The 13,986-nt window shown below is 54.4% G+C and overlaps 2 protein-coding genes across 3 annotated transcripts in view; both read left to right on the top strand.

Annotated features, from left to right (window-relative positions):
* Positions 1–9,098, top strand: part of LMTK2 (lemur tyrosine kinase 2) — an 82,068-nt gene extending 72,970 nt beyond the window's left edge. For both annotated transcript variants that reach the window (XM_060125218.1, XM_060125217.1), the window contains exons 12-14: positions 3,939–4,071; positions 4,295–4,537; positions 5,428–9,098. In XM_060125218.1, the coding sequence (XP_059981201.1) occupies positions 3,939–4,071; positions 4,295–4,537; positions 5,428–5,456 (405 nt within the window). In that variant the 3' untranslated portion in view covers positions 5,457–9,098. The remainder of the gene's footprint in view (positions 1–3,938; positions 4,072–4,294; positions 4,538–5,427) is intronic.
* A 2,368-nt stretch (positions 9,099–11,466) lies between these two features.
* Positions 11,467–12,024, top strand: BHLHA15 (basic helix-loop-helix family member a15). Its single transcript, XM_060125260.1, has one exon. It carries the CDS (start codon positions 11,467–11,469, stop codon positions 12,022–12,024), a length of 558 nt encoding a protein of 185 aa, XP_059981243.1.
* The last annotated feature ends 1,962 nt before the right edge of the window (positions 12,025–13,986 follow it).

Below are 13,986 nucleotides of genomic sequence, written 5' to 3'. Positions count from 1 at the left end.
CTGGGGGGGTGTTTGACCCTCAGCTCTCACACTGCCCCTTCCGGACGCACAGTGTTCTCAAGGCCAGAACGGTGGACAGTGATGCTTGCTTACAATTAACGGGACGCATGGCTGCCCTCCAGCCTGTCACAGGGCAGATAAGCTCTGAGCTCAGGCTCATGCGTCGCAGCGCTGGTCATTGTAACGACGGGGCCGGGGCTCGGCAGTGTGGCCTTGGAGCCGTGTAGAGCCATGCTCGGGACACCTGCGTCGTAGTCCTACAGCCAGGAGCCCCCAGAGATGTGAGGTGGACTGCCTGTCCTGGGGCACATGGGGAGCCTGGGGGCCTGTGTGCTGCTTTTCTATATTCACAAAAATATTCTACTGGGATTTTGATGGGAGTTGCATAAAATCCATAAATCAGTTTGGGGGAGAATTGACATTTTTACTATGTTGAGGCTTTCAACTCATGAGCACAGTACGTCTCTCCATTTATTCAGTTCTTCTTAGTGTTTTGTAGTTTTCAGCAGACAGATCCTCTGCGTGTTTTGTTAGATTTATACCTAAGTATTTCATTTCTTGGGGAGCTAATTTAAAAGGTAATTTTAAAATTTTGGTTTCCATTTGCTCCTTGCCAGTATATAGAAACGTGATTGACTTTTTTCTAAATTAATTAATTATTTTTTTATTTTTGGCTGTGTTGGGTCTTCATTGCTGCATGCGGGCTTTCTCTAGTTGCGGTGAGCAGGGGCTACTCTTAGATGCGGTGTGCGGTCTTCTCATTGTGGTGGCTTCTCTTGTTGCAGAGCACGGGTTCTAGGCACACGGGCTTCAGTAGTTGTGGCTTGCGGGCTCTAGAGTGCAGGCTCAGTAGTTGTGGCACATGGGCCTAGTTGTTCCGCGGCATGTGGGATCTTCCCGGACCAGGGCTCGAACCTGTGTCCCCTGCATTGACAGGCGGATTCTTAACCACTGAGCCACCAGGGAAGTCCCTCAACACATTTTCTGATTTTCCTTGAGACTTTTCCTTTGACCCACAGATTATTTATAAAAAATATTGTTTAATTTCCAAGGGTTGGAGATTTTTTTTTTTTTACCTTTCTGCTGCTGATTTCTAGTGTAATTCCATTTTGGTCAGAGAACATATTTTGTAGGGTTTCAACTCCTTTAAATGTGCTGTTTTGCTGTAGAGCCAGGATATGGTCTATCTTGGTGAATGTTCCATGGGCACCTGAAAGAGTGTGTATTTTGTTTCTGGTGGGTGGATTGCTCTATAAATGTCAGATGCAGTTGGTTGTTCATTTCTTCTGTATTGTTGCTGATCTTTCTGTCTACTTGTTCTGTCTATTACTGAGAGAGAAGTGTTGAAGTCTCCGGCTATAATTATGGGTTTGTCTGTTTCTCTTTTCATTTCTGTCAGTTTTTGCTTCATCTGTTTTGTAGTTCTGTTAGCTTCATACACATTTAAGATTATTATATCTTCTCGGTGAATTGACCTTTTGTCATTATATGATGTCATTCTTTATTCCTTTCTCTGATATTCATAAAGCTACTGTAGCTTTCTTTTGAGTAGTATTTGTATGATGTCTCTTTTTTCATCCTTATACGTACCTGCATCCCTGTACTTGATAGTAGTTTCTTGTGGAAAGCACATAGGTGGTTTTTAAAATCTATTCTGAAACTTTTTGTCTTTTAATTGGTATTTTATGCCACTTACATTTAATAGAATTATTTGTATTTGGATTTAGGTGCACCATTTTATTCAGTGTTTCTGTTTGTTCCTCTGGTTGTTATTTCTTTTCTTCCTCTTTTTGCTTTCTTTTGGGTAATTTGAACAATTTTTAGAATTACCTTTTATCTATGCATTTCTTACTATATGTCTTCTCTTAGTGTAGTTTTTGGAGTGGTTCTTGGGATTACAATGTACATACTTAACTTTTCACCGCCTCCTTAGAATCAGTGTTTTACCATTTCAAGTGGAGTATAAGAACCCCTGTACCCTGTGGGCCCTTCATCCCCCCCTACCCCTTTTCTTCAGGTTGTCTGATGTGTCATATGTTTATTCATCAAAAACCCCATCACACAGTGCTCTATGCTTTACTTCTAGTCATCAAACATGTTTTAAGAAACTGAAGAGGAGAGGAATAGGATTATATTCACTCAGATAGTTACTACTGTTCTTTTTTCATTTCTGATGTTCCAGGTTCCTTTTTATTATCATTTCCCTTCTGTTTGAAAAAGTTTGTGTGGCCTTTTTTTTTTTTTTAACAAATTCTCTTAGCTTTTCTTCATCTGAGAGGGTCTATATTTTACACTCATTTCTTAAGGATATTTTCTCTGAACATAGATTTCTGAGGTGATAGTTCTTTTCTTTCAGCATTGTCCCTGGCTGCTTTCAGGAGTTTTTTTTCTTTGTCTTTGGTTTTCAGTAGTATGATTATGGATTTCTGGATTACGGGCATGGATTTCTTTGTATTTATCTCATTTTAAGTTTGCAAAGCTTCCTGAACCTGTAGTTTTATGTCTTTCACCAGATTTGAGAAGTTTTCAGCCATTGTTTCTTCTTTTCTTCTTCACCACACTCTGTCTCTCTGTTTCTGGGACTCCAGTGTTACACCTTTTGGTAATATCCTAGTATATGGGCCCTGAGGCTCTGTTCTTTTCTTTCCCTCCAGTGTTTGCTTTTGTTCAGATTGGATCATTTCTGTTGATCTGCTTCACATTAACTTATTCTGTCCTCTCTCATGTCCATCCTGCTATTGAGCCCACCCAGTGAGTTTTAAAATTTTGGTTATTGTATTTTTCTGTTCTGAAATCCGCAATTCATTATTTTTATCTATTCTTTTGCTGAGACTTTTCCATTCATTTCCAGTGTGTTTTCCCATACTTTGTTAAGAGCATATTTATAATTGTTCTCAGGTAATTCCAACATCTAAGGACATCTTGGCATTGGCATCTGTTGATTGTTTTTTTCTCCTGGGAATTGAGGTTTTCCTTATTCTTTGTTTGCTGAGAAATTTTAGATTGTACCCTTATTATTTTATCCGATTCTGTGCCTTGTTTAGATTCTATGGATAATGTTGATATTTTCTTCTTAGACGGCGTCGACCCAGTTGGGTTCAGGTCACAAGTTCCAACCAGCCTTCTGGGGATTGGGGTCCCCTTTCAGAGCCTTTGTTGTGCTGTTTGAACCTGTCCTGTGCATGTGCCACCCCCTGGCCAGACTGGACCTTGGCAGTGGTCTTCCTGAAATTCAGTTCTCAACGCTTTGGTGTGCTGTTTAGGGTCAGATCTACCCTGAGCAGCTGGGGGTAAGCCAGGAGCTCATAAACAACCGATGGGATCCCTTTTTTGAGCTCCCCCTCCCTGGGCTGTCCAGTGTCTTGGCCACTCTCTTCTTGGTCCTCCGGCCAGAAGGCTGGGCTTTGGGTTACCACAGTACGCTGTGCAGCTGCGCAGTGGGAGGACAGAGAGGGAAAAGGCGTGTGGGTTCTCCAGGCAGAGAGGAAGCTCACCGCCCTCAGAATTACAGGTGCCTGCCACCCCTGCTGCTGTCACCCAGGATTGCTTGGGCTGGGAGCAAGAGAACAGGGGGAAAAAAGCAAACCCCTGGAATTTCCTCTCCTCTTTCTAAGCATCAGAAGACCCCCCCTTCCTGCATCTGGAGCCAGGACCCAAGTGGCGGGGGTGGGGTTGGTTCACCGCTGGCTTGGTGTCCTTTGACTCCAGCGCTCTGCCCCAACCTGCCTGCTGCGTCTCCTCCCCCGAGGTCTCCCGTGGCCACTTTGTATGTCTGCCCAGGACTTAGACCCCGTTCCACGGGAGAGATGGGGCGCGGACTCCCGGCCCACCTTCCCCAGGGGTGGGAGGGACAGGTCACAAATGGTCAGCGAGGGCCCCTGCCCCAGGGCTCCTGAAAGCAGGCGCTGGCTGATGGGAACTTATGTTGGGCTTTTCAGGAGACCCCGACCAAAGAGCTGGGCCGCTGCGGAGGAGAGGCGTGCGGGCCGGGGCTGAGCAGCCCCACACCGTCGTCAGGCTCCCCCTACCCGAGCAGGTGCATGAATTCCGAAAGTTCCACTGATGAAGAAGGTATCTCATTGGCAGGTTTAAAAAGCAACTAAACTTGAGTGTGATGTGAGCTGTTTCTGAGGATAACTTCACGTGTCGCCCTGCGGGTGTGGGGTGGGCAGCTCTGCCGTCTGCACCCAGGGTGGTCTGTGCCCCTCTGAGCCCACCTGGACGCCTGCACTGCCCTCTCTGTTCCTTAAAACGAAGTCATGAAAGGAGAGTTACTTTTATGTCTTACTTCCAGGTGGAGGCTTTGAATGGGACGATGACTTCTCCCCGGACCCTTTTATGTCAAAGACAACGAGTCACCTCCTCCGCTCCAAACCTTCCCTTCAGACATCCAAGTACTTCTCCCCGCCGCCGCCGCCCCGGAGCACGGAGCCCAGCTGGCCTCACGGGGCGCCCTACTCCAGGTTCTCCATCACACCCGCCAGCATCGCCAGCTTCTCTCTCACGCACCTCACAGACTCGGACATGGAGCAGGGAGGTGAGCAGGGTGCGGAGCCAGGGCAGGGCCGGCTGCCCGGGAACGGGGTGCTCTCCCGGTGCTGGCAGACAGGGCTGTTCGAGTCTTTACGAAGAGCTCACAGCCTTGGCAGTGTGCTCCGGGGCCTCGGCCCCCACTTCCGGGCTCCGTCTCTGCCCTGCTGGGCCCTGTGGCCCTGGGGCTGCTCTGCCGCCTTTCTTCTCCTTTTTCCCTTTGTTCTGTTAGCTCCCAACCCCCATCTCTCCTTCTCTCCCCCAGAGAGGAGCAGCTCTTCAGAAAGCTCATGCTCTGAAGAACACTTGGCTCTGACTTCGGGCTTGAACCCAAATGCACTCGGGCCCCTCCCCCGGGAATGTTGATTTTGCCATTAAGTCCTAGTCTTCGTGTGCCACCAGAGGGCCCGGGGGAGGGCATGGGCCGGGCACATTTGAAGTAGTGGTATCTGAACATATGGATCCTTTTTTCCCCACAACTAGATTGAAGATAAATGTTAATAGGCACACTTTTTTGATGTGAAGTTTGCAGATCAAATAATAATAACTGCGGAATATAAAGGCTTTTATTTGTGTTTGTCCTGGGTTTAATTGTGCCGATTAGATAACGCCCATGACCTAATGATCTGTTGGGGGCAGATGTGTGGGGCTCAGAGCCAGTTCTCTCCCGCGCCCAAAGCATTGGCATTGAGCAGCGTGTGAGCCGCGCAGATGTGTCTGCGAGAGAGCCTGGCAGGTGCTGCTGTCGCAGGAAGCGGCGAGCGGCCGGGCAGGTGGCTGAGAGCCACACTTCTAGCTTCAGTTCCTCTTTCTGCAGCGAAGCTCAGACGCCGTCCACACTGTTTTTATCTGTGACGATCGTTTTAAAACACAGCTTTGCTTGCTCTCTCCTAATAGGAAGCAGCGAAGACGGGGAGAAAGATTAGGTGATGCTAAGGCACCTCGGGCCCAGGTGGCTCCCTGGCGGCGGCGTTTCCGGCTGCCCAGTGGCACCCACTCGACAGCTGCTGACACGGGAAGCGGAGGAGGACTCAGGAGGCCGAGGGAACGGCGCCGCGGGACGCCCGGCCAGGCGTGGTCTCCCAGCTCGTCCAGCTCGTCCAGAGCTATTTGCTGCCCTCGCCACCCCGCCAGCTGGAAGGGCCGGCACTCCTGCCGTCCGCGGGGAGCCTGAGCCTGGCCAGCGTGGGGGGCTGTCGTCTCTGGGCGGTTTCTGGTTCCCATGTGGGGTGTTCTCCGCGTCCGCACCTGTGCATCCCGTCCGTGCACAGGTCCCTGAGGACCACGATGGGAATTGGCACCAGTGAGCCATATTTATTGTTTTTAAAGAAATCACTAATTGCTTTCTGTAATTGCACTGTGGATAAATGTCCTGAGAGTCCCTGATATTGTACAGAATCTTAAATTATTCAAGGAAAATAAGGCAGGTCAAGCTGGTGCTATCCACTAGTTTGATTTTTTTTTCTTCTGTTTTATAGTTTGTTTGCATGGTACTTGTAAAGCTTAAGTATTTTGAGTGTTATGCTGTCTTTAGAAATTGTTGGAATTGTACATATGGTACTCTTTCGTAAATGATAAATGATTCTGAATGTTAGTGTTTTATGTTCTTATAGGAAATATTTTTGATGAGTCCAAGAAGACTGCTCTGTTCTGCTGATTGAATGAAACACATTTCTGTCTCTTCTCTCTAAGGTGGTTTTTTCCTTGTTGCAGTTGAGGCTTCTTTGAGGGGCTGACGGGTCTTGCAGCCCCTCTGTGTGATTCTCCCACCCTCCCCTCCCCCAACTTTTAAAAAACGCTTTTGGTAAGAATCGACAGGTGTTCCCAGAGCTCAGCTTGGTTGGAACATCCAGGTCCCCCCGTTGTCCCCAGAGGCCGCGAGGCCTCCTCCCAGCTGGGCCCCAAGTCACTTCCCCTCAGAGCCGGCTCTTCTGCTTGGTTTCTAGAAGCGCAGACAGCGGTGGCTTGAGGGCCCTTGTGTGGTCACTCCTCCCTTCAGGAGCATAGAAGCGGCTCCACGGAGGGCCCTGGGGGCCGAGGACGGTTTGTGTTCATTCTGTCTGTGCGCTTGAGGTGTTGAGCTTCTCACAGCCCCCAGAGCCAGTCCGGATCACGTCCCGTCCATGTGTGGCTGGTCTCTGTAACCGAGGCAATACACTACATCCTGCAGCCGTGAGGACGACGGAGGAGCCTCCACAGCCAGCACGTCCTCCTGGTTGGGCCCTCGGGCAGCCCGAGTGGCCGTCGCCCCCAGACGCCGCCCCGGGCTCATCTGCACTGACCCCCGCCTTCTGCGTTAAGCCCCCAGTTCTCCCCTTGCTCTGAAAGGACCGAGTGTGTCCAGTGCAGCCTCATGATGTTGGCAGGTGTCGGGTGTTGGTAATAAAAAGCTGACCTCATTCTGCGGCCCTCGAGTTCTGCTCTGCCAGCAGTGTGGCAGCCAGTGTATATGGGTGGGGCCTTGGGGCTGGGTCCCCGCACACCGGCCCCTCACCCCAGGGGTTTCCGGTGCTGACGTGCTTTCCCGACTTGAGCGAGAGGCTGGGATGACCCTCCAGGCCCGCCTGGGGCTGCAGGACATCGGTCACGGGAGCTTGGGGACCCGATGCAGGTGTGTGCGCTGGCTAGAGTTGACATAGTAATTGTGACCTATGTTATCAATTCTGGCTCGCCCCCTTTTTATACTAGCAATGACTTTCCAGAGCGGCAGGGGCGCCCTTCCCCTCCCCCGGTGTGAGCACAGAGCACTGCCAGAGCCCGACCCTGGGACGTGCATGTTGAAAACACAGTTAACAGGGCATTAGGAGGTGATTTTGCCAAAACTGTCATAACTCTCAACTTCTTGCTCTGGAGACTTCCAGGGTTTTCTGAATTTTTACATCTACCAGTCTTGGTTAAAAGAAAAATGAGAGGCAGTTACACTAGTTTTTTTAAATTTACAGGTTTAAGGAGTTCAGATCTAATGACTAAAATCAAGTGGATCCATAGACTAGATAGTCTTCTTCTACAGTCAGCCTGTGGTAAATTTATCGATGCTTTGGGGCTGTCCGTTTTTCACTATGATTAAGGAGATTTTTAACACCATCATCCCCATTTTAATTTATTTTAAGGTCTACATCACTCTGATACAATGAATTGCCAAAAACATTTTATACAGGGAGCTAGGGGTGGGGCTGGGTTGGAGTAGTAGGTCTTAGTGTGGTGTTGCATGGTCGGGTAGATTTTATATTTATAATAAACATGGGAATTAACATGTTCTTTTGAAATCTCAAGTAATACACAGGAAATTATGTAGATTAAAATTTTCTGCCCATTTTTGAAATGTCAGCATGTGCTTTGTTGTTCGTTTCAGTTTTCTTTTCACTCGGTTGGTTACCAGTAGGTGGGTTTGTAAACCGCTTTTGTTCTAATAAGTTACACAATGAAATAGTATCAGTGGAATTCTCTAGATAATGTGGGTGAGGTGTGTCATACCTGGTTCACAACGATATTTCCTGGCCTCCTTTGGGATCTGTCTTACTTTGGTGGAGTTTACGTATCTTAAGTCCTACAATAAAAATAATCTAACCTTCATCTCCTTCCTAGCTAGATGTTAATTTGTGTTATCAAAGGACTTGGTCATAAGCCAGTAAGAGCAATGTAGAAAAAGTGCTCCCCCAAAATCCTTCTGAAACTTGGACTGTGCGTCTGGGTAAGAAGCCATTCATCTTAAGGGTGAAGAAGCTCCAGGAAGCTGAATGGAGAACAGAGTATCTGTTCTATTTTTGAGTGTACAGGCGATTGTTTCTATGAAAATGGGTTTATCTAAGAAAGGTGTTGGTATGTCTTGCTGCCCTGAAACCCCTTTCAAAGCCTCCTTCTTTTATTAACACTTTCCACAGGGTGTTCGTGGGGTTAATGACTTTCTGTACGTTTGTCCTGAGGGCCCAGGTGCAAGGGAGGCAGCTCCTGGTTTTACTCTACTCAGCCCGTCATCTGAAAATTCCAGAAGCGAACCAAGTGTGAGGCTGGAGATGCCGGGCTTCAGTTACGAGGGGCTTCAAAATATTAGCCTTAGGAGAAGTAGCCTTAAAATAAGAATGGGTGTACACAGTTACTTCAAGTGTAAGTCTCAAAAACAACGTTCCTAAGTAGTAACAGGGTTGGCCCAAGCTTTGGCTATCAAAAAGTAAAACACTCTTTGGTATGTAAATTAATTCTTAAAAGATGTGTGGACAGTATTGAATCGCCAACAACCTGTTACTTGAATGGCTGGAACATGGTTAAGTTCAAGTTGGCACGGGCGTAGATAGACGGTAACAGCGGCCCGCTGGGAGTACCCACTGCTTCATTCCAGCCGCAAATGAGGACGCATGGGCCCATCCCACCTCCGAGGTTTCCCTGTTGTGCTTTAACACAGTTGTAAGAGGTTCACGGCAATATAATAGTTAATGAACTTTCAGTTTAAATCGTGTACATTTTTAAATTGTAAGATTTTTACTGTATATTGATGCATAGTGTGATTCAATAAACTGCTTGTAATTTAAAAACTATTTAATATTCAAAATAAATATAGTTATATATTTATAGATTCTGTTACCGCATTGATTCTGTGTGTTTTCCACGGTGTAAGGCCTGGGGTGGGCAGTCTGGCACTGCCCCACTGTGGGTGCTTGGCGCCTGCAGCCCTGGGTCACTCACTGCCCTCGTCTCTAGAGATGGGATGCCCTTTTCTGGGACAGACCTAAACCCCACGCACCCGAGAACACGAAGATTTGCATAATCACCGGAAAACTAGCATGGACTGTTTGTGCTGCCATAAAGTGTACCTGTAATTCAAACATGGATGAATTTCAGAAGCATTTTTTGTTTTTTTTTTTTTAGTATTTATTTACTTATTTGGCTGCACCGAGTCTTAGTTGTGGCACGCGGGATCTTCGTTGCCGTGTACGGGATCTTCACTGCGGCACACGGGCTTCGTAGTTGCGGCACGCATGTGGGATCTAGTTCCCCGACCAGGGATTGAGTTCCGGCCCCCTGCATTGGGAGCGCGGAAGTCTTAGCCACTGGACTGCCAGGGAAGTCCCAGAAGCGTTTTAATTTCTGAGATCCAGCCTCTAAGGAGCGCTAAGCCCAGAGGCTAATCAGCTCAAGACCAGCCTTTCTGCTCCCCGAGTGTCCCCTCCTTGCTGTCCTGGTCCCAGCTGTCACAAGCAGGGAAATGGACCTCCTTGTACCAAAATAGGGGCCTGGCCCCAGCTCAGGTTACACCAGCTGCAGAGTGACCCTCGGGGAGTAGATGGAGGAGACCTGTGCACTCCCATTCCCAGAGCCCAAGACAGGCAGCGAGTGGCAGTGTCCGGGGGAAGTGCGGGGGCCAGCGCAGACCCTGGGCCTGCAGGACCGGAGCCGGTGGGAGCCCAGGACCGTGTGCCGCCGCGGGTCCTGCTGCACTCCGGCGACTCCCATCAGCCCCCAAGACCCCTGTGCAGTTGCTGCTTTTAACGCCTTATAGTGCTCCGGTCAAAGGTGAGGAAACTGAGGCAGGGGACGATGAAGTAAAGCAGGTGGGTGGCAGCCGGTTTTGAGCTCGAGCTGCCTCTAGCCCCTGGAGACCTAAAACCGATGACCAGTTATTTCTCGGTGAGCTGCCCACAGGCGGCCGGGCAGGTGCTCCCCGGGCAGGGCTCCGCCGGCTCGCACCTGGCCCGGCGCCGCGGGCGTGGCGGGGTCGGGTCCTCAAGCCCCCGGTGCTGCAGGATCCTCCCGAAACGCGGGGTGAGGGCGCGGGGTGCCTGGGCTATTGCTCTTCGGGGCTGTGGCCGCCGCCCGTTTGAGAAACTCGTATTACCGCAAAACGGCTTTTCCACGAATCTGACTTTGGCTCCGTGTGCTGAGCCTTAACCCCAAGGCCAGGTGCGGCGGCCAGGTGCTTCCCCTCCACGCCGGCCGGCTCGCAGCGAGGCCGGCGGAACTGGCTCCGGGGGCCTGCGCGGGGCGGGGAGGCGGCCCGGGAACCCTTCGCGGGCGGGCGGGGAGGGGCCCCAGGTCCCCAGCCGGCAGGTGCGCCCCGCCCCCGCCGCGGGGCGGGGACACGCGGACTCCGGCCACGCCCCGCGCCCGCCCCACGGGCTCATTTACATGCGGCCGCCGCCCCGCCCGCGGCGCCTAAAGCGACGTGTCCTTGTCCCCCGTGGACAGCCCCAGCGCGTGCGGCCACGGATCCCCAGGTAACGGGGTTGGGGTGCAGGTGGGGCGGCGGGGAGAGGACCCTGGGGCAGGGCCGGGTGGCGTCTGGAGGGAAACCTGGGTGGAGGGTCCGGGTCTCGAGCTGTGGCCGCCGCCATCCACGTGTTGGGCTTGGGGACTGCGGCGGGCTCTGGTCACCGTCCGCCTCTGACCTCCGACGGCCTCCTCACGTCCACAGCCATTCTGGCACCAGTGTTGTCCCTGCATGTGTGACGTCCAGTGGGGCAGGACCGTGAGTGTAGTGGCCGGAGTTGGTGCCTGTACGTCCAGGCGACCAGGAGGTAGTGCAGCCTCGGGCAGAGGGCCTGCCCTGGGCTAGGATGGGGCCGCGCCTGTGGGCGGTCTCAGGCAAGTGTCAACGGCCACCTAAGCCCAGGAGGCACTCAGGAGGCAGTGAGGGGCATGGGGCCGGAGAAAGGTCCAGGGGTCAGTACGTGTCACCCAGGGGGAGAGGGGGCCACCAGACCAGGGAAAGGTCTGAGGGGTCAGTGTAAGGTCAAACAGGGGCATGGGGGGTGGGGTGGGGTCTGGGAAAGACCCTGGGGTCACTGTGCACCAGCTGGGCAGCCGCCACTGGGGACCGCTGCCCTGAGCGCCCACTGGCCTGCGGAGTAACCGCGGGGTGGCCTGTGTTCTGGATTTCAGCTCCAAAGGCCCCCCCCGCCTCAGAGCCACCCCCACCCCCCCCAGGACAACCAGTTTGGAGCCATGAAGACCAAGAGCCGGCCTCCCCGGCGCCGGGTGCCCCCGCAAGACCCAGAAGCCACCCCAGGGGAGCGGACGCCCGACAGGCCACCGCCGGGCTCGGGGCCAGACGCAGCCAAGGCTCTGCGGAGCCGGAGGGCGCGCGCGCAGGGGGCGCGGGCAGAGGGCGGGCGCCGGCGGCCGGGGCCAGGGAGCCGGCGGGAGAGCAGCGTCCAGCGGCGGCTGGAGAGCAACGAGCGCGAGCGGCAGCGCATGCACAAGCTCAACAACGCCTTCCAGGCGCTGCGCGAGGTCATCCCGCACGTGCGCGCCGACAAGAAGCTCTCCAAGATCGAGACGCTCACGCTGGCCAAGAACTACATCAAGTCGCTGACCGCCACCATCCTGACGATGTCCAGCGGCCGCCTCCCGGGCCTGGACGGGCCAGTCCCCAAGCTCTACCAGCACTACCAGCAGCCGCAGCAGGCGGCCCGGGGCGCGCTCGGGGCCTCCGAGGCCCCGCCCGAGGGCCACCTGCAGAAGTTCTCCACGCAGATCCACAGCTTCCGCGAGGGCTCCTAGCGCGCCGCCCCGCCCGGGTCAGCGGCCCGGCCCGCCCCTCCCAGCCCTGGGCCCTCCGCGCCCCACGGCTCCGTTTCCTTGCACTCTTGGCGCAGCCCTGGGCACGTCCCAGGGCCCAGGGACAAGACCGGTGAGTGGCCTGGTGGAGGCCACGGCTCTGGGCAGCATGAGGCCCATACCTCCACAAGGTCCCAGGGCTGCCTCGTCATCGTCTAGGCAGGAGCTGGCCGGCCCTTGTCACTAACTCCTCTTCACTCCCACTCCCTCCCGAGGTGAGGGGAGACTCCACGCAAAGGTTTGCTTGGGTAAGTTCCCCAGTTACTGCTCAGGCCCAGGCCCAGGCCCAGGCCCAGGGCGGAGCCTCCCCCAACCTGCACCATAGCCTCCTCGTTCGGGGTAAACTGAGGCACGGAGCAAGCAAAGCCCACAGCCTCGAGGGGAGTGGGGCTGAGCAGAGGTGCTTGAGTGTCTAGTTCAGCATCTGTCAGGGAGAAGCCCCCGTCAGGTCCCCTCCCATTAATTCTGAAGGGACCTTGTCGGGGAGAGGGGCTGGGGTCTTGGCTCCTCCGGGTGGGGCTCCTGACCGTGGAGGGTCTGCGGCCCGGCACCGACGGTACAGGAGATGGGGCTGGGGGGTCGGGCAGACAGGCTGCTAGGCCGTGGTTCCTCTGAGCGGTCAGGGGTCTCCTGCAGGGAGAGGGTCTGTCCCCAGGCCTCCCTCAGGGTCCCACCGAGGTTTGCCACTCATTGTCGTGTTTGTGGTCGTGTAAGTGGCAGAAGGTGGTCTGACAGACTTCAGGATGTTCTTGGGTCCTGGTTGCACTTGGGGGCCCTGCGGGGAGGAGCCTGGGGTGGCAGGGGCTCCCCTCCCCCAGCGGGTGCTGCTCCTTAAAGACGGGACTGAAGCTTGGCAGGTCCCCACCGCCTCGGGCCACGCTTCCTTCTGTGGCGTTCCCGCCCCGCTGGCTCTGACAGGCTTGGCGACTTTGCTCCCAACCCCGCTGGCAACTCCTCTCCCTTGTCCGGCTGCCCACAGCCAACATGGGGAGGGGACAGGGCCCTCTGCGTCTCGGGTAGGAAGTCCAGCCACAGGGCTGCGGAGAGGCCGGAGTTGGCCTGGCACGTGGGGCCGAGTTCCCCGTGCCCAGATCTGCCGCAGAGCCGTCGAGGGCCAGGCGCCTCTGCACGCTCTGCGTGGGGCTGAGCCAGGCCGGGAGCGGGGCTGCCGCAGCTGAGGACCCAGCCTCCCTGTACGGCCTCACCCTCCCGCCCCGGCAGTCCCGGCCCCGGCCACTTAACGCCCCGCCCGGCTTGGCGTCAGCCCTGGCCTCGTCAAGGACAGCAGGTGGCAGCCCTGGAAAGAGCCATGAGGGGCTTCAGTCCCAACTTTCCAGGTCAGACACCAGCCGACACCCCCGCCCCCCCACCCACCCACAACACCCCAGTCGCTAGGCCCCAGTGCCTGGTGGCCCCTGGAGGCCTGGTCTGGTCCTGGCCCCATCGCCCCAGCCGACCTTCAGCATGGGTCGGGGGGACCCCAGGTGTCCTGGCCTGCCCCCCAGCGGTGGCCACGCGGGAAGGTCAGTGGTCAGGGGCCCACCAATGGGAGCCGAGATTGCGGGCAACTCTGAGCTTGGGACAGATGGGGCCCACATGGCCCGTGTTAGGAGAGGGAGGCCTGCAAGCCTGGCACCTCTCGTTCTGGCTGAGCTGAGGCCAGAGCAGGGCTCAGCGCGTCCCTGGACTTGCCGAATGAGCCGACAAACTGAGACTGAAAGCCTGGGGTGGGGTGCGCCCAGCAGAGGCTCCATCCAGCAGCCCATGCCTGGTGACCGGGGGCCTGTGGATCACCACCTTGCAGGACAACAGCCTTTGTGACTCTGTCCCTCTGTCCCAGACCGGCATCTGCCCCCACGCTGCTTCCCAGAGGGTTGCCTGGGCCCAGATGTGCAGCCTTTTCCA

The sequence above is a fragment of the Lagenorhynchus albirostris genome, chromosome 15 (assembly GCF_949774975.1).
Source record: "Lagenorhynchus albirostris chromosome 15, mLagAlb1.1, whole genome shotgun sequence".
Classification (NCBI taxonomy): domain Eukaryota; kingdom Metazoa; phylum Chordata; class Mammalia; order Artiodactyla; family Delphinidae; genus Lagenorhynchus; species Lagenorhynchus albirostris.
The sequence above is the reverse complement of the archived record's forward strand: the minus strand, read 5'-3'. Positions and strand labels throughout refer to the sequence as shown.

Coding starts and splice junctions, on each gene's coding strand:
- BHLHA15 (XM_060125260.1), top strand. CDS start 11,467: ATGAAGACCAAGAGCCGGCCTCCCCGGCGCCGGGTGCCCCCGCAAGAC.